Source organism: Siphateles boraxobius, unplaced genomic scaffold (genome assembly GCF_051911475.1).
Source record: "Siphateles boraxobius isolate OS27281-9 unplaced genomic scaffold, OSU_SipBor_1 29, whole genome shotgun sequence".
NCBI classification, from domain to species: domain Eukaryota; kingdom Metazoa; phylum Chordata; class Actinopteri; order Cypriniformes; family Leuciscidae; genus Siphateles; species Siphateles boraxobius.
In genome coordinates, this window is record NW_027508908.1 from 6,594,756 (window position 1) to 6,617,777 (window position 23,022).

At 39.0% G+C, this 23,022-nt stretch overlaps 1 protein-coding gene across 9 annotated transcripts in view; it reads left to right on the forward strand.

Annotated features, from left to right (window-relative positions):
• atf7ip (activating transcription factor 7 interacting protein) overlaps positions 1 to 23,022 on the forward strand; it is a 43,379-nt gene that overhangs the window by 14,596 nt on the left and 5,761 nt on the right. For 2 of the 9 annotated variants that reach the window (XM_077246375.1, XM_077246380.1), the window contains exons 2-4: positions 20,735 to 20,797; positions 21,507 to 22,119; positions 22,712 to 22,887. In XM_077246375.1, coding sequence (XP_077102490.1) covers positions 21,513 to 22,119; positions 22,712 to 22,887 — 783 coding nt within the window. In that variant the 5' untranslated portion in view covers positions 20,735 to 20,797; positions 21,507 to 21,512. Of the gene's footprint in view, positions 1 to 6,815; positions 6,881 to 11,676; positions 11,776 to 13,491; positions 13,573 to 18,431; positions 18,543 to 20,734; positions 20,798 to 21,009; positions 21,097 to 21,506; positions 22,120 to 22,711; positions 22,888 to 23,022 lie in introns of those variants that run through there. The other 7 variants (XM_077246374.1, XM_077246373.1, XM_077246379.1 and 4 more) reach the window with 7 other exon arrangements.

Genomic DNA, 23,022 nt, shown 5'->3' on the forward strand with positions numbered 1-23,022 from the left:
ACACCAACACTCATTCATCTCTCCGACAGCAAGTTGACACACAAACCTGCCTCCCCTCACTCACTCATTTAATTTGCTCCGAATTAATATTGTTGGTGTTACCGACTGAATTTCGGTGTGGGATTGCGCATCATTTTACCCATACCTGCAGATTTTGTGCTTTAAGTGCACGCACATAAAGCCGCCTCAGTACTAAATTGTTATTTTTCGCTGCTTATAAAAACAGTCAAATATACACAAAATAACGCCAAAATGTCAGTCTTGGCAAGTTTTCACGTAAACAGAGTGTTATGTTTTAAGAGAACGTAAACAGTTGAGAAAGAATACATGTGTAACAGTATAATGGATCTCTGCATCAGGTCTTAAAGTGACAGCAGCCTAATATACCTGCTGCCAAATTATGAGATAATATTAAAAATGTATATTCCCCATGGTATTGATTGTCAAAATTGCTGTTTACATGGACATCTTTTGTTTCAATCGGAATGAAATCATCACAGATGATGAGTGGAAGGTGAATTTCAGATTGACACGATAAACATTTATATTCAACAAAATCACCAGCTTGTTCAATACGTCATTATGTTATTGCACATGCGCTGAACATTCTAGTTTCGGTTTTTAATCTGATTAAGTGTTTACATGTCCTATCGAATAGATTCTAAGAGTTTGAAACAATTAATTTCCATTGACGTGGTTACATGTGACTTATTCAGATGATGCTACTAGTCTGATTACAATTGAATTATTACGGTCCATGTAAACGCAGCCACTGTTTCTCTAACATGATTGTATTAGCCTCAGGGAAGAATGGCTATAGTAGTTAATGGCGAGCAGGACGAGGCCGAGGGCCGTGAGGAGCGGAAGCATAAAAGGAGCGACAATAGTGGAGATCGAGAGAGGCCAGGCCTGGATTTTATTTGATGTTTTGTTTTATTATGTGTGGCGGCTGTCGACCGTGAGGGACTTTCTTTCCAGCTCGCGGCCGGCCGCCTGGGTGCTGGAGGGGCGGTTGCCGTCCGTGAGGGAGTGGAGGAGTCGGCGCCGTTCGCCGTGGGCTGAAGCCTGCTGCCATCTGCCTTGAGGGGGGAGGAGCAGGGAATGGGGGACTCCTGCTGTCTGCCCGAACCCAGAGGAGCCGTCGCCGTCCACCAGGTGGCGGAGGAGTGTCGAGCCGTCCACCGCCAGACACGGCGGAGAAGGTCGCCCAGCTGGTGGAGGACCAGATGGCAGCGCGTTTTCTGCTCTCGTCTCTGTTGCTCCTCATGCTTCCGTTACCTTTTCTCTCGCCTCGTCTGTCCATTACCCCAGGTACTGCAGCCGCCATAGATGGGTAGAGCGCAGTCTCATGGGTACCCCCTGGCCTGCGAGGGGCGATGGGGGTATGTGGCAAGCAGGACGAGGCCGAAGACCATGAGAGATCGGCACGAGGCTGGTGAATTGATTACTGATGAGTGCCACCTGCGCAACGCACCGATCTCGTATCTCTCACGGAGGAGCGGAAGCATAAAAGGAGTGGCGACAGTGGAGATCGAGAGAGGCCGGGCCTGGATTTTATTTGATGTTTTGTTTTATGTGTGGCGGCAGTCGACCGTGAGGGACTTTCTTTCCATGCCGTCTTTACTTTCGTTTTTGTATTTTTTTTTATTTTGTGATTAAATTCTTTGATTGATCACCGGTTCCCGCATCCTCCTTCCCATCTTTAACCTTGTTACATAGAGGTTTACAGTAATGTCTGCTTTAGTGCCCTCAGTGGCAACACTGAGAATGCAATGCATCCTTGTGCAACAGCATTTTTGGTGTAACAACAACTCTCAAAGTGCAGTTTGCGTAACTGTATTACAACCTCAAAACAGTATGAGGTTGGAACTGTCATCAGTGTCACGCTGTTTTCATTCTTAATTACTAATCAAGATTTCAGCAACAACCGTATATGTTCTTCAGAGGATGAAGAAGCAAAAACAACACAGTCAGATTAGGTTGTAGGATGAACCTTGAATGTTGGACATGCTGTGCCCTGTTTTGAGGTTGTATAACCTTGATGATGGAACGGTATTAAAAGATAACAATTTTGAAAAAGACAAATAAGACCATGGGTGACCTTGACCTGAGGATAAAAAAAGGCTTTATTTATTTCAGTCTGTAGACTAAGTTAGAGAACCTTTGAGATCAAGACACTTATGTTGTTTCTTCTCACTCAATTTAGAGAAATACTGCGATTGCAACTGTTTTCTTTGTCATCAGTCGAGCTGGTGGCCATTTTGTGTTATTGCAGTGCAGAGTATGAAATGGCAGAATGGAGGAGGGGCTCTGAAAGACACCTTGCTGGAGTCTGGCTCTCAGTGGTAGCTGTAGTGTGCATGCTTCACTGCTGTTCAAGCCGTTTTTGAGAATTTTAAGCACTAGTGCATGGAAAATGTTCCATTTCCTGCACCTGTTTGACAATTGTGTGGGGTTTGAAAGTAATAACATTTTATGGCTCAGAATTATTCTACAATTGTAAAATTTTACTTTTGATTTGTAATCTGGTAGATCAGATGGCTAGTTTTAGTATCTTTTAACAGAAACCTTCAACTTCTGATTGATACATGAGTTCTAGAACAACCAAAAACTGAAGTAGTCTCAACTGGTTTCAGCCGGTTATATCTGTGAATAGGTGGCTGAGCATACAATAGCATTGGAAAATTATATCGGTTTCAATGATATCTGTTTCTATGCAAACTGTTTTTAACAAACAATGCTCTCTGTTTTTTAATATATCTTGGATTTCATGTTTGTCATGGATTATATCCTAATGCTTCTGCTCCTCTGATATTTAGAAAATGGTACATTCCACTTCCAGACATCTCTGTTTCTACTTAGTCATTTTTGTTCTCAGTCAGGACTGGGGTGGGGTTTTGGTTGTGTTAGCAGCAATTTGTTTTTGCAGCTATTTATCTTAGCCATTCTATGATATTATCCAGTTTAAGGAATCTATTGATTAGTATTTTGGAAATCATTTAAGACGGTTGTTATAAATGCAGTTTTATTAAGCAGTAGCAGTAGCAAATAGCAAAGGATTGACATTTATGTAAATTCATTTAACTTTTATCGAAAACAACTTAAAGTTCAGAGTAATGCCAATGCGATATTAGCAGAACTGTACAACCACAATTTGAATATATACCAGAATATATACCAGGGCAGTATTAAACATGAAGCTAAAGCTAGTGCTGAGGAATAGAGAGCAACAAAAGATGTACTATTTTTCTCTGTAACCTTAAAAACAGAATAATTCTGGCACCAGGCCTCAGTTTTTTCGTCAGATACTTATTTAGCAACAACTTTTAAAGCGGTCATATTTCTTGTTTTCCTTTTTGTTTAGTGTGTTATGTAGCTCTTTGTGCATGTATCATAGGCTATCTGCAGAGTTACAAAGCTCAAAGTCTTAAACCCAAAGAGATATTCTTTGTAAAAGTTAAGACTCAGCCACGCCTTCCTGAAACGCTTCATTCCAACACGCCCCCCACAAATCTACGTCAGTGTCTGGGGGCAGAGTTTCATATCATCCCCCAAATGTATACGCAAAGGAAGAAGGCGTAACTTTTATTCTCGCTGTATTGTTGCCGCCATGTCATGGAGATGCTGTGTTTTTCGTTGCGAAAGCCAATCTACTTTGTTTGGCCTTCCAAAAGAGGACACAAATAGAAAACAGTGGTTAAGCTTTATTTACAACACTGTTCCTAGAACAGTACAACCAAAATATTCAACTGTGTGCTGCGCATTTTTCGAAGGACTGTTTCCAGAACCTGGGAGAGTACAAGGCCGGCTGTGTTAAAAGGCTGATTCTAGAAAGTGGGGCAATTCCATCTCTAATTCCAGTACATTCTGGCCCTTTTGACTCACAGACACAGTACATTCTGGCCCTTTTGACTCACAGACACAGTACATTCTGGCCCTTTTGACTCACAGACACAGTACATTCTGGCCCTTTTGACTCACAGACACATCATGTAAGTATGTTTTCATACTTTAATAATTTCCTACAGACTATTCAAACGCGAGTTTTGAGCAGTATAGAGTAGCGCTTGTATGTCGTTTCTACGATCAAAAATGCTGACATGGTTTTGTGTTTACATAGTGTTCTCACCCACGTAGTGTGCCGCGTAAAAAGACAGTATAAGTCATTATAATCAGTAATTATGTCCCCAATGAAATAAAAACTTACCAATCTGATACGCTCTAGTCCAGTCCCACTGGCAAAGTTGATCGATCAGCTTGGTCATCTGCATTTTCCGGATCAGGTTCGGGCTCGAATTGATGCAGTAGTACCGACATTATCACCCATCATTCTTACTTTTGGAGCTGATGTTCCAAATATGGTAAGGGGCGTGACATTTGTCACTTTTAAGGTATTCGGGCCAATCACGATGCACTGGATCGCTGGCCAATCAGAGCACACCGTGCTTTTCAGAACGATGAGCTTTGTAAAAATCAACGCGTTTCAGAAAGGCGGGGTATAGAGGAGCAATAATAGTGTACAGTAGGAGTAAAATAATTACTTTTTTTTAACCTAAAACCATGTAAACACATTGCATTAAACCAAATACACAAAATAATGTTATTTTTAGAACAGTCATATAACCCCTTTAAGATGTGTGCACTTCATTTTACACCTTATTGGTATACACATTTTTATTAATCGTCATTGTCGTTATAATTGGAATCACTTTCAGAATTCTTTTTTTTCTCCAGCTGATGAACGATTAAAACATGGACAGCCAATCAGAATCCAACAGACTTTAAAGTGCCTGAGCATTTAAAATAGCAGACGACATAACTGCAGCGCGCTTATCATAAACCGAATGTTATGGTGTGGATGATAGTTATCGTTCTTTGTGTGAACAGGGTTTAAGTCAGTTGTAGTTGTGTATCAATTCTTTGAAGAAATAGCTGCTTTTAATTAACCTTAAATATAGACATTACATATAGAAATATAGAAATGTATTTATCAGCAATGTTTTGGTCATGCCGTTCTATGCACTTGTTGAAATGTAAAGTGTGTGTATATTTTTTCTATCTCATCTCATTCAATTTAGACTGCAAGCTCACTGCTAGGCAAAAAAAAATCCTTTGCTATAGCGCTGTAGATTCAGCAGAGGTGCATTGGTGCTTCTAATTAGCGGTGCAGGAAACACTGTGGATACCTGTTTGAGCTGGGTAAAACATGCATGTGAGCGTTCATCCAGAGAGGCAGCCACAAACTTCAAACCGTTGGATGTAATGTCCGCTGAATGTTGCATGTTGCAATTTATAAGCATTTGGGAAGAGCTTGATTCAAAATTTCTTATTAATCCTTCTTGGCCAAGATTGGAAAACGGTCCTGGAGGGTCACTGTCCTGCAGAGTTTAGCTCCAACCCTAATCAAACACACCTGAACAAGCTAATCAAAGTTGCCCATCCCTGGCATTTTTTTTAATGTATTCTGACCCTCTGTCAGTGTTAGTATTCAGAGTATGATATTCTAGGGTCCTAGTGGCCTGGATGGAAATGGCGAGATTAAAAATAGATTGTTGTGCTCTTCCTTACACTACTTCCTTTTAATGGATCTCTCCACACCCCTTTTTAAATAATAGTACGATCGGTGCCTATCCTTTCTCCCGTTTTGACTGCGCACATTCTGCAGCAATGGGGGAGGGGTGAGTGTTCTCACTTCCATGAGTTTTACCCCCACTAATATTTAAGTACTTATGTTTCTCATTGTGATCTCTACTTGGTTTGTTTGTTTTCTTGGAAATGGTAGTTTGTTCAATCACTTGGTTATTTGTGACAAGGTCTTGCAGGCTGTTTTGGTCACTGAGGGCAGTTTGTTTCAGTGTTTTTACAGGATTCAACAATGATCCAGAGGATGTTAATATTCTTTCTTGGTTTAAAATGAACATGTTTTAAAGGAACCTCTGCAAACGTAGTTGAGTCCAAGCTATACTTACCTCCCCCTTCCATCTACTGTTTGTGTGGTCCTAAACGTGCCTGAGTTCTCTCATGACTAATCCTGGGCTAAGCTTGAGAACCGCTGTATACAGACTCATTTCCACAGTTAACTGTATTTTTGTATTAACACATTTTTTGCGTCTATATGTGCGCGCTTTCGTTAAAGCTGAGGGGCAATGATTGGAGGAGATTGCGACAAACTCATTGCTCATTTGCGGATATGTTGGACATCTGAGTAAGTGGACCTTAGAATGACAACTAGTTAATGTCTGTTTGGAACTCATGTAGTTGTAACGTCACAGTTAAGAGTGTCTCCCCCCTCTCTGTCCTTCTAATGGTATGCTCTGTACTCTCCAGTAATTTTCCACTGTCTGCTCTGGCGTTATACTTTGCAGCAAGAGGGTGGAGCTACACTGCAGTGTGACTGACTCTGCTCTAGAACTAGTTTCAGCTAGTTTAATATGTTGAGGCCTAATTTATGTTTTTAAAGTTCTAGGTTTCAATTCTGTTTCACAGCACATCCACCTCAAAACTAGTTCAGCTAGTTTAATATTTTGAGGCCTAATTTATGTTTTTACAGTTCTAGGTTTCAATTCTGTTTCACAGCACATCAACCTAAAAGTTAATTTAGGAAGGAAAAATGTAAAACCTGAATAATTAAATGAATTAAAGTTAAGAGAACAATTGCTTTTTCCCTTGCAGTTATATTAGCACTCATTTTTCAGTGAGAAGTAATTGGTGTAAATTAGTAGAATTAAATGGTAGCACCCCTGTCCATGGTACAGCCCTAACCCTGCCCCTCCCCCACCTCTGCTCAGTTTTACTGCTAGGCTTTTGATCGCACAACGGCTAGTCACGCTTGCAAATTTCTCCTCCAAGCAGAAGGTGGCCTGCATTTGAGGGTAGTACTGTAAGGTCACAGCTCTCTGTCTTCCTGTACTTATTTAATTGTTTGTATTTTCATTAGTGTCTTTCCGTGCATGATTTATAGAACTATGTAAAATATATGAAATTAACTAAATGTAATAACGCAGTAAGTGGGGTGCTTGCAATTCACTGCGCATTAGTATAAAAGTGTTTAGTATAAAAACCATTTTTCTTTAGCTGTGTCATGTATTGACTATGCTAACATACTAAAAGCAGTTGATTGGTTTTCAATCAGATTTTGGCATGTCTTTCAGGTGTACTCAATCCTGCTCCTGGAGATTTTTCTTTCAGCAGCGGTTAAGTCTAACCCTACCTTAGCGCACCTGATCGTAATTTACAAAATCCTGAGGATCTTGATTAGATGCCTTGTGTGCTTGTTTAGAGGCCGAACTAAACTAGTTTGTACAAAAGATTGAGCACCCTTGTGTTAACTTGAATAGTGAAAGGTGCTTGGTCCAATGAAATGTAAACTTGGAACTAGATTTTAATAAAGTAACATGATGAAAAAATAAAACCTCCTTACGTAAGCTAAAATGAGCAATTCTTTTAATAGCACATTTTTGGTATTATTATAATTAAGATAACGCGAGTCCAGACCAAACTTCTGATCAGAAAAATCTAATCCAGCTGGCCTTTGAGAAAAGGTTCAGAACTCAAATTATTTAAATATGAATAATGAATAGTTTTATAACAGTTGGATGGGTAAAAGTGGCTGGAGTAGCTGCGTGGCATACATAAAAACGGGGTGTTTGTAATCTAAAGGCATCAGGTGCTTCCAATGTAGAGGGCTTTTATCAATTAGAATGGGGGTGATTACATTTTGATGTGATGTGCCACCTGGATGTGGTGTGGACGGTGTTAGTACATGCAATTGGCTCTTTCACCTAACAATATTTCTGATACAGCATGACCTGCATTTATCTATATAACAGAGCATGCAGTTAATGTCCAGAGAGAGACATTGGTAATATGCCATAACTGTCACTCGTTGAGTGCAAGGTGACAACGGTAAGGGACGTCTGCATGGATTTAAGAGAGAACCCTTTAAAAGCGCTCCATTAATACCCCAATGCACAAGTATGAAGCAATGGCACAAGACTGAAGTATGATCAGATATATCAGAAGAATCACAGGAGTAAGCCTGCACCTGATGCATATCGGAAACCATCTTTGTGATCCTTAATACAGAAGACCAAGGCTTGAATAACTGAACAGACTATGCCCTCTGTAATAGTTGTGCGATCTTGATGATGCAGCATGATTAAAAGCTGACAATTTTAAAAGCAAAAAAATAAAAACCTGTGTGGACGTACTGGATGCATCTAGATGCAATGAACGTCAGATGTGAAGAAACATGCTACATGCATGCTACTAGACACTCCATCAGACAGCCCTGAAACAAAGACACTTTATTTTAATTTAGTCATTTCTTCCTATTTAATTTACATGATTTGTGCAGCTGCAATTGTTTGGCTTGCCAGCAGCTGAGCTGGTGGCCATTTTGTGTTATTGCAGTGCAGAGCTAATAGTATGAAATGGCAGAGCGGGGGAGGGGATCTTAAAGAGACGTCGCTGTAATTCTGGCTCTCCATGGTAGCTGCACCTTGTACACGGTTTACTGTTGTTGTGTTGTGTTTGGTTTGGTTTCAGTCATTCTTGGAGGATTTAGGCTTCAATGCGTGAAATGTTTCATTTCATACACTTGTATAATCATTTTGTTAGTTTTGGAAAGTAATAATTTATTACACAGAACAAGGAAATTTTAGATCAGTTCATTATAAAATTTAATTTTGTAGCTTGATCCGCTAGTTAGTTAAGTGTATGTTATAAGGAACAAAGACTGACACATGACAGAGATCTATGACATACAACCCACAGCTAAGCCAGTCTCAACTGGTTTCAGCCGGTTTCCGCCGGTTGTGTCTGTGATTAGCTGGCTGTGCATACAGTAGCATTACAAGAGGAAAGCTGTGTTTTTTGGCTAAAGTGAGTTGTTGAATTATAAGTTTTTAAGATGCATGCAGGTCATGTTTGTATCCATTTCACCAGAAAACCTCTTTAATGATACTTTTTATTTTTTTTGGCATGGATTAGCTTCTGTTAATGTTTGTGCTGCCCTACAAATTTGAAAATGGTATATTCCATTTAGGCACCTGTTTTTACTTGGGTGTTTTCTCTTCATCCCAGTGAAGATTGGAGGGGGTGGTCTTGGCATATCTTATGTTTTACATGCTAGCAGCGAATAGTTTTTGATTGGTTAAAATGCATTGAATTTCTTCAACTTTTTTGTTGTTGTCTTTTGTCTAAACTTTTTGTTGTGCAGTTGCAAATACTGCAACATTTGCATTGTTTGCATTTATTAATTTTAAAATGTTTTTTCTTGAATGGGACATACGATTTTAAATTATATAAATGCAAATGTTGAATAAGGAGCCAAGAATTTTAGCAGTCCCACAATACTGAATTTCAAAAATAGATACTATAAATAAATATTAGTCTAAACCAATGCTAAATAATAGTGGCAAATAAATACCAGTATTTCCTGTAAAAATGTTTCTGGCACCTTTAGCAAAAGTGTCAGGTCTTCTAAAATGAGAATCTCATTTGACACCCTGATCTTTTAACATTTAATTAAATTGTAATCACCTGGCTATGTACAATACTAGTGAATGAGTTATCTGGCATCTGCTTCAGTACCAGTTACTAGTACTGAGATGCCCACACAGAACCTGCTATTATATGTCATGTGAAGTCTTAGTCAATACCACCATTCTCTGTTCATCTTGAGTTGGACATGATGACTAAAATGACAGTAACTGACAGTGAATCAGATGCTAATTCATCGAGTGATTCATTAAACTGATTCAACCTGATAACTCAAGTTTGATTTTTTTTTTTTTTTTTGATTCATTACAAAGAATCAGCACATAGTTAGTTGGTCACAAATTAGACTACGGAGTTATTTTGTTGTGTGCAGCCAGCAAGAACAATGCAGTAAAAATGTTTATTCGGTTTATTCATACTATGAGTATTATTTCGCAGTTCTCCTTGGCTTCTTCCTCATCACGTTCACTTCACACTGTGAACTCACAAGTCACAACTCAGCTCAACTATAATTTCTCTTGCCGTGGTGCTGTAGATTCAGCAGCAGCGTGTCGTAGTCTCTGATTAGCGGTGCAAACAAATCTGTGGCTGCTTATGCAGGGTAAAAGCAGCATGTGGGCCTGCATCCAGAGAAATTATATTTAAAAAAACAAAGCCATTGGATACACTGTATCCTGAATTTGTATGAACAATGAAAAGCTTGCTGATAGGAGCATTTGGGTAGAACATAACTGAGATTTTAAATTAATGCCTCTTGCCATTTCTGATTTCGCACTACTGAAACGGCTATATAGACTCAGAACTTGATCCTAAAGCTGGCTTTCTGATTATTGAAACTACTGAGGTGACCAACTGAGTAGCAGATTGTGTTCTCTGCACTGAAAGCTAGTGCTACACACGAATCGGAAAATTCCAAGCTGTTGAGATGAAGCTTGGCAGAGCATAAGCCCCCGTTAAATTTAAAAGCTACTAGATCTGTAAATGCAGAATTGTGATTGTATGTTAATTTAGGCAGATTTTAGTAGTACATTCCCTGTCTATTAATTTCTACAGTTTTTTTTTCTACATGTTTTGCAAAAGTGGGGGAAGCGAGAGTGTTTTCATGATCATGATTTTTATCCCCCTAAAATTTGACAGCTTTTATTTATTAGGTTTTTTTAAATTTAATGCTTCACTTTTTCGCAATGCATAATTTAATCGAAAGCCTGCAGTTGTTTTGTGGAGTTGTGCTTGTTTAATCATGGCAAGGTCTTGCAAAATGTTCTGGTTGCTGAGGACAGTTGTGTTTCTTGCTGTCTTTCAAAGAAATAATAGTTGGGACCTGTTAAAGTCTTACTATTTTTCTAGTGTAGAAGTCCACGTTTTAAAGACGACTGCAAACATGGAAGAGTCCAACATGTGCTCCCCTCCCCCGTCCATGAACTCCTTTGTGTGCTCCTTGAGGTAGTGTGACTAGACATGCTTGCATTCTGTCATGACTAATCATGGGCTACGTTTGAGAACCACTGTATTACAGATTCATATCCAAAATTATTTAAATGTTTCGATTTAAAAAATATTTGCGTCTGCCTACGTGTGCGCTTAAAGTTGGGTCTGATTGGAACACCTCAATGCTGTTTGGCAGACATTGCAGACTCTCGATTAGTTGGACCTCAGATGGAAAAGACCTGTAATTAATGTCTGTTTGGAACTCGAACCGTTGTAACGTCCAAGTTAAGTGTGACTCCCCCTCCCGGTCCTTCTAATGGTATGCTCTGTACACCAGTAATTTTCCGTTGTCTGCTCTGCTGTGTTACTTTGCAGCAAGAGGGTGGAGCTACACTGCAGAGTGACTGACTCTGCTCTAGAACTAGTTTCGGCTAGTTTGATATGTTGAGACTTAATGTTTGTTTAAAACAGTTTTCAGTTTAAATTCTATTTAACATGTTTAATTCTGTCAACATGTTTTGTTTTATTTTATTTTGGTAAGAAAAATCCAAAAGTATAACCGGAATACATGTATTGCTTAGAGAACAATCATTTTTATCCCCTTTGCAGTTATGTGGATATAGCACAGCTCATTTGTCAGTGTCAAATATTGTATATTAGTATATTTAATACTTATTGAAATGAATAATGGTAGCACCCCTGTAAAGTCCATGGTACAGCCCTAGCCCTGCCCCTCCCCCACCTCTGCTCAGTTTTACTGCTAGGCTTTTGATCGCAGGACAGCTAGTCACGCTTGCAAATTTCTCCAGGCAGAAGGTGGCCTGCATTTGAGGATAGCAGTGTAAGGTCACAGCTCTCTGTCTTCCTGTATTTTTGTATTTTTGTTTCTTTTTATTAGAATCCTTGTGGGAATGGGGTTTATTTTACTAGATTGCACAATATATTTACATGTGATTTATCGAAGTTAGACATATTTTTGAAATATATATATATATATATATTTTTTTTACCGTTAGTTTAAAATGCGAGTATTTAAAAAAAAAACATTTTGCTACATAATGAGATATTGATGAGTGTCTAACATGTATGATAAATATGTGTGTTGGTTCTTAAAGGGTTAGTTCGCCCATTTAAGACATGAAGTTGTATGGAATCCTTACCTGCACTATAGTGCATAGACACTGACCCACTCTAGTCACCTCCCTGGTCAGAGGTTCTGGCCGCTGGAAGTTTTTCAAGAAAGTACTCCCGGTTAGTTTCCGGGGCCTCAAAACTGTTTAACACAGTTTAACAGACAAAAAACACGCCGGTCAAAATTCATACCTCAGTTTTAATCGGCACTATTTTCTTTCCATTTCTATCAATCCGCGCTGCTGTCAACGTCGACAGTGCGCACGTTCCGATCAGCTGTTCCATAGTGTTTACACTATCTATTACGAAACGACGTAAAAAGTAGAAAATGAACGATGGTGCGAACTTGTAAATTTCCAGGCTGTGACCACAAGAATGTGCCGGGATCACCGTTCAGATTCCATCGTTTTCCTGTTTCGGATATAGCCACGAGACAGCTTTGGCTGGTTGCCATCGGCTACTCTGCGGGAGCTAAAATATCCAGAATCAAGGATTATCGTGTGTGCAGTGCTCACTTCAGCGAAGACGATTACATCCCCAACCAAGGAGGAAAAAGAAAAAAACTGATTTTAAGGAGTTTTGCTGTACCAGTACCATGGGTAAGCTCTATTTACTAACTTTATGATCCCATGTCTAAACTATACGGTAAACAAGCTGATGTTTAGACTCCAGTGGGAAACACGTGAAAAGATTTCTAATATAAAAACAGTATATAGGGATATAGGTACAATTTGCTCTTGCTACAGCTGTGGGCCCAGCATCAACTTGGACAACTTCATCTCTGTCCTCTCGCTCTCTCTCTTCCCGTTCTATCCCCATCTGTTGAAGTTCGGCATCGGTATACTCCGGTTCATAAAGGTATCCCTTTGGCGTTGTGCTAAAATTACTTTCATCCTCATCTTTTCCATCTGACATTGTGCTAAAATTGGTTTCATCATCAGAAGTTTCGCAGTCAGACATGTTGTCAGTGAGTCGCGCTATCAACAGCTGATCGGAACGTGCGCACTGTTGACGTTGACAGCAGCGTGGATTGATAGAAATGGAAAGAAAATAGTGCCAATTAAAACTGAGGTATGAATTTTGACCGGCGTGTTTTTTGTGTTAAATTAATCAAGCTTTGAAACGCAAATAATTTTTTCACGTAAAAACGCACAATTTTGAGGCCCCGGAAACTAACCGGGAGTACTTTCTTGAAAAACTTCCAGCGGCCAAAACTCTGACCAGGGAGGTGACTACAGAGTGGGTCAGTGTGTATGCACTATAGTACTGGTAAGGATTCCATACAACTTCATGTATTAAATGGTCGAACTAACCCTTTAACCTGTTTATTTTGGCAGATATTGCGTGGTTCAGGGGTACTCAGTCCTGAGATTTTTCTTTCATCTGAATTTAGGTTCAACCCTTGTTCAACTCACCCTTGGTAATTTACAGGTGATCCCGAGGAGCATGATTAGCTGGTTCAGGTCCTTTTTTGGAACCAAACCCAATCTTGAAAATCAAATCTGCACAGAGGTAAATCTCCAGTTGGATTGAGCACCCTTGTAGTAGAGCTAACATACTTAGGCCTTTTCTGTTAACAGTACTTACCAAATGTATTTAACTAAAATAAATAGATTAACTTAGCCATGCATGTCTAGAGATATTGCTGCTATTCTATAACTCTGACTTGTCAAGTACAAGGTGTTGAAGACGAGGAACACTGATTGAAGAGTACCTATAACAGCGTAGAACTCACGGATGAAGCAAAACCGGAAGACTGATGATAATATAGCTCAATGGAGCAACACGCACCTGACGCATCAATTGAAACATCTTTACCCTGTCAATAAGACAAAAGGCCACCTCCGTGCTATCATATAGCAGGTTATTTTGCGGGATCTAAAGACGTGAATGATTGAAGACACTTGAAGTTTCACAACCTTCAAGAAGATGAATTGAAGCGCCTTCTTGACGCAAAAAAAAAATCAACTGCTGGAAGCAACTCCGACGTTAGGAACCTGAGAGAGTCAGACGCATGATCTATGCAAGTTGGCTAAATTAAAATAGACAACTTGTAAAATCTAATCTGGTTTAAAGTCACATGGATAGTGCTGGTAGTTGTTTGGCTGGTAGTTGTTCACATGGTAGTTGTTTGGCTTGCCAGCAGCGAGTTGGTGGCCATTTTGTGTTATTGCAGTGCAGAGCTACTTGTATGAAATGGCAGAGCGGGGGAGGTGCTCCTAAAGAGACGTCTATGTAATTCCAGCTCTCAGTGGTAACTGCAGAATGGGCACGGTTTACTGTTGTTGTGCCGCGTTTAATTCCTGTCATCCTAGAAGGAGTTTAAGCTCTAGTGCCTGAAATATTTTCTATTTCACGCATATGTAAGACAGTTTTGTGGGGGTTTTGACAGTGTTATTGATCAGACAGTGAGCAAAATAAGAGGAAAATAAGTAAAATTATAAAATAAAATGACAGAAATCAGTTCATCTGTTTGCTTTACCAGAAACCAGATTGCTTTTGTTTTTAGGCACATGATAGAGATCTATGAGATCGTCTCAGCTGGTTTCAGCCTGTTATTAGATGGCTGTGCATACAGCAGTTTGTAAAGGAAATCTGTTTTTATACAAACATTTGTTATGTTGGAGGGTTTTAATATGGGTTCAAGTTGTTGTAATGTTCTTATTTCACCAGTGGCCCTAAATGTTGTAAGTAGGCCATATCCATTGCTGGTCATCTGCGCTTGTTCTTCTCTTGTGCTTGTACATCTGCGATACATTCTCTTGGGAATTCTCTATTTGCGAGGAATTCGCAACAACATCGGGATTCGGTTTCAAGTGATTTTGGTCGGAATAAAATCCGCTTTTTTTTTTCACCTGCCATCAAAGAAGGGAGTTTATTTGACGCTAATGCTGTAAAGAGCAAAGGATGAACTTTAGGTCTGAATCTGATGCTTTATCTTCTGCTGCCACAGAAAACTATGAAATGTAGTTTGGGAGCACATGTCTCATTGTAAAACAGCTGTATATCAAAGCCGAAATCATGATATTCAGTTGTCGGAATCCCCTTGGTGTAGTGAATTTTTAAAAATCTTTTTTTAATTACACAATTAAAAATATCATTATAAAAATCTTCTGCTAATAAATTTAATAAGAATAAAACAGAAGCCAGTAATCATGTACCGAACAATATTAGCAGTGCCGTAATAAGAAATTTTAAAAATAGACCAGAATAGTTATAGCGTCGTAAAATAAAGCTATTGCGAAACCGTAGAGAGAAATGAATATAATAGACTGAATCTTTCACACCCTGATAGCATACAATGTTTTAATAGGTCTAATCATAGCTGCGGTATTATGCTATTTTTTTTTTCCATCTTATTCCCATGTGACTGTACTTAGAAGTTGCCAGACTTCCTCTATATGAAAACAAAGAGCTTCAAATATATCAGATAAAAACCATGCTGTTCAGCCTCCTCCAAGGCCTTCATCAGACATTAGGAACATCGGACACACAACTGCAAAATACTATATGAAGGTTTATCACGGTCTTCCTTGTATTCAAATGTCTGTATCTCCACACCCCTGGTTTTAGTTTTCGTAAGATCCCGGTCTCTCTCTTTTTTTTTTTTTACCGTTTTGACTGCACATTCTTCAGCAGTGGGGGAGGAGTGAGTGTTCTCATTGCATGAGTTTCACCTCCACTCTAATGGAACTTCTTTTCCATTACCATTTTACACCTTTTGGTGTAATTTCTCTCTGTGCAGTTTCATGGAATGTTTTTCCAAGTGGTCTTCTAAAGTAAAAAAAATAAAAAAAGGACTGGTGTTTTTCTGGTGTGGAAATCAATACGTTCCGAAAACGACTTTGTATGCACGGTAGAGATCCAGCAGAGAACTCTTTTCCTTCCATTCACACTTGGTGTGATATGGCTAGACGCACTTGCGTTCTCTCATGATCATGAGATGCGCCTGAGAAGTATTAGGTTCATTGTGTGTGTATTCATGCATGTTTATTGATTGTGGTTGGCGCTGAATATGTTAGTACGAAAAGGGCATTAACAAGCTCAGTGCTGCTAGGCAGTATATGTTTTAACCAGATGTGATGCACTCTACTGCTGAAACTTTGTCAATCTTATGCCTGCTACAGACTGTGTGATTTTGGCAATCCTATAAGAACATTACAAATCACACTGTACGACATTGATCTAACAAGCTTGTGTACGACATGTATGTAGACTTTACGATGATGACACCTATTGAATCGTTGGCAATTACGACGCAAGTTAGTATAGAAGAATAAAAAGTCAGCATTCGTGAGTGGCAAACAAATAGAGCAAGATGAATCGAATTTTGGCAATTGTTGTTTTAATGTGCGCTGAAAAAAAAGTACACTAAAGGAGAATATGGACTAGGGAAAAGAGGCTAACTTGGGATGTCAATTATGTAAATGGAGCTCAAATTAAGTAGTTTTCAGTTTTTGTGCCATGTCGCATTGATCAATACGCCATTTCATGTTGTATTTTAATTGGCTAATCAGTAGACGTAGGTTGTATCGGCAAACACTGTGAGATGATCATGCCAAATTTCTGACACTGTCAGAAAATTATCGCAGGCTATCTTTTTTGCAAGACCGTGAAAGCGCCAATCTTTGAACCTCACTCACTGTATGACAGAAGACCACAGAAATCGACACGATTGGTCATCTTTCGCCTGGGATATTCCAAAATCGTACTATGTGTACCAAGGCATAAGAACCACAAAGCTTCTGTTTTCATGACTTCTAATATGTGTTTCCTGGCGGCACCATTTTTTTTAAAATATCCTTTTGGATATTCAGGGATTTGTCATATTTCATGTTTGTGAAAATGGGTAAAGCTACAAAATGGAAACCATGAGATGGGCAAAGTAGACTGTCGCTTGTCATGGCTAGGACAGGAGCGCGGATTAATGTGGATGAGTGCTTTGGCCATGTCGCGTCTGGTTTGAATAGTGTCAAACTTCTGAGTATGTGAAAACTCATCAGTGTTTGCTAATACTGTCTACTGGGAACTCCATGAGTTGCAACATAAATGTCATTAGGCTTTTAGGAGGTCTGTTAAATCTGTTGTGCTAATATTTCTCTTTTTTTCATGTGTGAAAATTGACAGCAGAAATAGCAGCCATCTGAACTAGAATAGATTTGTTTAGATAAGGTCCTCTGTTTTGTTGTCAAGGACTAATTGTAGGGATATTTTATGCCCTTTTTTCAGTTTTATTTATAGGCACAGTTGAGAGATGACAGGAAAGGATTGGGAGAAGAGGAGGGAATAAAATCGGAAAATGTCATGAGCCGGATTAGTACTTGTATTGCTGGAATGAACACTTTAGTTAAATGTGTCAGAACACCTGCACTAACTGCTATGCCTAACAAAATGTAGTTTTTGAGTGATATTTAGTCAGGAGAGGTTTCCTTTACTAGGAAAACAATGAATAGAACAATGAATTTCTTGTGAGTTATTCGATTTCGCATAGTCATGAAATAGCATCACAATTTTTGCAAAACTGTTTGAAAAATGTTCATGAGCTGAGAATGTATCCATGTGACTAAGAGGTAATAGTCAAAAGGCATGAAATATGAATATGCTTAATTGTCTGGCATCACAATGAAAATGGTGACCATAGCTCATTTTGTTCAGTTGTTTACATTTGTTTATGGCAGTATTTTGACCTTTTACCTTGTTATAAACCTGTTTTGTGCAATAGCAAAGCTACTGCCAAAAGATATTTGTGCTGTTTTGGGATGTACGCTACCAAGTTATTTATTGAAAAATATGGACTTTAGTAAAAATGCATATATAGGCAAATAGTTGTCACTTGGTTTATTTTTAAAATGCAGAGCAGATTCAGTTTTGCTGCGCTCCCTCTTGTGTTGACACACAGCGGTGCACGTGAGACATCCCTCTTCTGTTGCAATGGTACGATCCACATCGCAGTAATTTTCCACCCTGTTTTCTCTGTGCCTGCAGCAGTGGGGGAGGGGTCTGTTTTTTGCTTTACAGCATATGGCAGTTTTTCTTTCTTGCTGCTGATGTTTTTTTCCTTTGTTCTTTATTTTCCCCTCTTTTCTAAAGGTTTTTGTATGAATGTCTTGTTTTTGAACACCTTTAATTGCAGGTTTTGGAATACTGCTGGCTGGTCAGTGAGATTTTCTGATAAGATGAATCATCTCACAGGATTATCATGAGTCAAAATGTGACCTTTTGTTTCATATAACACTGGCCTGTTGGTTGTAACGCTACAATTGTGTGTAGCTACACTGTTTTTCTATTCTAGTTACAGCCAACACCTTACAAAGAATGTGCTCCGCCTCTCCACATGAGATCCCTTCCCCCTCCCGTTCTCTCTGTCTCTCTCTGTTCCTCTTTTCTTGTTGTGTGCGCTTTGAGCTAGTTGGAAGCTAGGCATGCTCCCGTTTTTGCGCTCCCTACTAATCAAGGCCTACTCCTGAAGACTAAACCTCAAGGTTGTTTTTTGAGCTGTTTTGGTTGAGGACTTAAATTTTTTCGCATTCAAATTTAGTGTTGTGTACTTGTAAGATTGATGGACATTTTTGTGGATGTTTGTTTTATTTGTTTTAAGAAAAATTCTAGATGGATTTTTCATGTCTTTGTATTATCGCAGAAACAACCCTTTTACTATTTTTTTTTTTTTGGTCTTGTTTGTTTTGGCTGCTAGTGAGAATTGTGCAGTTCTAATATGATTGAGATCATCTATTTTACATTTGACTGGGATATTTTCAAGTCATACTTGGTCTTTGGCATTAGGAAGTGTTGATTGCGTGCAAACCGTAAACCAACACAATTCCTTGCGATCTTTTTATATTTAATGCCTTCTAATGGAATATTAGTGATTTGCTTATTTTAGATAGAGCAAACTTTATTTTTTTTGTCAGCTTACCATAGAAATTATTGCAGGTATCAGGCAGGTATTTTACCTTGAAACGGTTTTCAATACAGGATAGAATTTTCGGCTCTTCTGCGAACAGTTCTTTATTAGCATTCCACAAGAGTTTATATCGCTGAAATCAACTTGCATTGAGCGGAACTTGGATATTCAGGCCTGAGCCTCAGGAGGAGGAGTACTGTAAAACTCAGCCTGGCTTTACACCGCAGCTCTGGCGACCATTTTGCAATGAGCGGGAACCTCAGTGTCTATGCTTACAGTTGGGGTGGGGGAGGGCCATAGTGAGGCTGTGCGCGGTGATCAACATTAGAACAAGCTTCCCAGAAGCTAGCAGCCATTTTTATAAAATTAATGTATTTTCTGTGGACATAAAACCAAGGACATGGAGGAATACAGCGATGCACTTTATTACTCTTTAGTTTTTGGGGGGTTGCTGGGGTGTGAATGAATTTGACATGAAATGTCAAAAGAAAATTGTTCGTTTTGGGTTACCTAATGGCTGTCTAGTCAGCTTGCTTGACACCTTCATTTGTGTCTTGTACAACCTTGTTACCTGTCTTGCTCCTGACTCAGCAGTTTGTGGTGACACTTCAGTGTTTAGAATGGAAAATTAGTCAAAGCTAATAGAACTTACGAGTGACTTAAGTAAAAATGGATACCAGAACTTTGGGGAATTGCTGTTGACAGGAGGTTAAAGATTTTGCTAATGGTGTGTGTATATATATGTAAGCCACGTCATTCACACCTGCCAGGATGACTATTGCTAATTTAGCAGGACAGCAGCAATGTGGTGTCCTGTGGATTTATGCTTGCAGAACTTGGCAAGATATTTTTATGGGATGTGTAGTAAACGAAGAAAAGATGAGAATAACTGGAGTAGAGAATAAGTACTGAGAATAAGTTGATGTTAAGCATTAGAATGAAGTCAAGATGGATTAACTTTTTGGATCCAGTAAGGTGCTTTGATGCTAATAGCAAGTTCAATGCTAGCAATTTGCTCAACTCTTATCATTGGGAACATTGTACAATACAGGAAATTGTTTAATATTTTTAGGTTTATGGTATTTTAATTTTGTTTATAAATGTTGGAGTTGGCTGAGAGGAGTTAATTTTTACAAGTATTGAACAGTTTTATTGCTTAAGTAACATTTATTTTCAAACTTGACCATATTATTTCTTGTTTCAGATCACAAGTTTTAAATTTAACTGCCAGGAGGCAAATTTTTGCAGTGGACTACTTTACCACATATTGTGTGATTAATTTTTGATTAATCTGAATTTAATTAGTTTATAAATTGTTTGGTATTGGGGAAACATCTACTTTAATTGCAGGATGTCACCAGCTTTGTTTCTTTAGCTGTTTGCTCAAGTTCTTTGTTTTTCTCTGTAGATTGTTATTTTTGCACAGCTTGCAATGAGTTCACCGTATGTGGCCTTTGTCATAACATTTGGTACAGATTCAGCATGGATTGTAATCCATATGCGTAGAAATAGGAAGTATGTCGCCTAGATTGCTAGATAATCAAGTAGAGAATATGCCAGCGCTCATCGGTTATGTTAAACTACTGGGTTATGATTACGTAACATTATGAGAGCAACTTATTAATTAAAACATGAGGGAGGGAGCTGAAGGATGTTTGGATCTGTTTATGAGCTGAAGAACTAACTTTAGCATGTATTGAGTTAAAAATAGTTTCGCACACATTCTAACTTAATTTCATACCTAATATTTCAATTCTTTCTTTTTTTTAGGATCCTCAAGCGACTGGCTGCCTAATCCATGAACAGGAAAGTACGAGACATAACAGAAGCCTGGTAAGACAAACTAATGTCTTTTTGTGATGATTAACACGGAGACAGAAGTACGAGTCTAGTTTAAGTACGATAGTAACTTTGAAAATCAGCATTATATAATGAACTCCTCTTGTCGCTAGCAGATTCTGTAGTGTGCTGCTCTTATTGGCTAAGAATTGCACCAATCATGTTGAGGGGGAGGACACAAAGTCTGCTCTCCCTCTTATTATTCTGAAATCAGATGCACTGCTGGCTGTTACGGCCCTACCAACTCGCTAGTTATGACAATTGAACTGAGGAAGGTTATTGGTTTTCATTAGGTAACTCTTTTCAAAACAGATTTTTAGTGGTTTGTGGACTTGTTTATTTGAGAGATGCTTCAGCTCAGACTGATAGTATGGATAAACAGATCTAAACAGTTTAGTATTCTTACTTTGGAATCTGAATTACCATCTAAAAAAAAAACTTGCTAAAGCCTTAGTCCAAGGTTATTGTTACGGTTTTGTTACAGTTAAAAGAAGGTATTGTGATTGAGGTCAAGAGAAAATTGTAGAACAGCAGGAAATGGCTTTTAGATGAATGACAGTGACACCTTGTGGTCACTCTTCAGTAAAGACACTTGTACTTGGTTAGATTAATCAGATGTGTTGAGTACTGCATGGAGTTTTGCTAACTAGCTTGTTTAGGATATAAAACATCTGTTTGACCATATCCTCCTATTGTTCCGCAGCTGAAAATGGAAGTAGCTGTACCTGAGGAACCTCAGAAGAAAATCTTCCGTGCACGGAAAACTATGAAGATGAGTGATCGGCAACAACTGGAAGCTCTGCACAACACCCTGACAACCCCCAATTCCAGCTCCGCCTCTTACTCATCTTCCTCATCACAACCTCAAACACCGCTGGTGAATGGCACCCACACCGAGGAGAAGGAAAAGGAAAAGGAGAAGGAGAAAGAGAAAGTGAAGGAGAAAGACTTGAATCATAAAGAGGACGACTTGATGTCCCCTGCTCCGGAGTCAGCTCGCTGTTCCCCTTCTCCATCTGTCTCTCGATCCCCCTCTCCACCCAACGCACAGGCTACCTCACCTTCTATGGATATAGACGACCCTCTTGTGGCCACAGAAGAAAAAAAGGAGACCAGCAATAAAAGTTCCTCCTCTTCTCTCTCTGCTTCTCCATCTGGGTTAAACTGCGATCCAGAGGTTAAAGAAGGATTTCTGTGCTTGAGCGAAGAGGATGAAATCCAAGCAGACAAAGATGAAAAGAAAGAAAGTAGCGAGGAGAAGATGGATGTAGATGACGAGAAAGAGGACCAAAAAGGCACTTCTGAAAATGCAGGAGGTGAGAATGTCTAGAAACCCAACCTGCCTGCAAACTACTGGTCAATCTCTTATTTCGGGGTGGTGAGATCTTTGTCATTCTTGCATTCCCATACAATTTATTTGTGGAGACTGTAAAAAGGCACTCCTTTAAATACTTTATCAGGATTTGAGCAACAACAAAAAAATAGGGAAGCTCATATTTTCCACTAATAACGAATTACTTAGCAAACTTATTAATTAAAGGGATAGTTCATCAAAAAAAAGAATTTTTCCGCTTCTGCGCAACACAAATTTTAAGTCTCAGCAGGTCTGCCATTCATTGAAAGTCAAATAAAATAAAACATTTGACCCCATTGTATGGACAAAAAAAGCTGCAACATTTTTCAATATATCTTTTGTTTTACAGTAGAAAAAGTAAAACCGGTTCTGGATAAGTAAAAGATGATAGAGTTTATTTTTGTCTAAAATGATCAAACAATTTCGAGTTTCCTACCTAAGTGTCGACATAAAGTTTAGCGTTTGAGCTAACATTCGTTACGCTAATATCCCTGTTTTAATAGTTGCAGACACTGCCTTTAAACCTAAACCCTTCCTCTGTCTCTACTTAACAGCAGACAACAGCTCCCCTGCTGGTACAAAGAGATCATTGTCTGAGGAGCAAGATGAAGATGACAAAGAAATCGAGGAGAGAGATGGAAAACGAGCAAGGCTTGAGGGTGAGGAGCTGGAAGCTCAACTGGAGCTGAAAATCACAGGAAATGCGGGGAGCCGCCATAAACTGGAGAAGGTTTGTTCTTGATTTGAAATCCTAATATCTATGTACAGCATTTATAGCATGCAGTCACTGACCATGCACAGCAGCATGCTTTAGATGGAGTAAATGAGTCTAAAGGTGATGATAGACAGGGCAACTTTTGGAGCA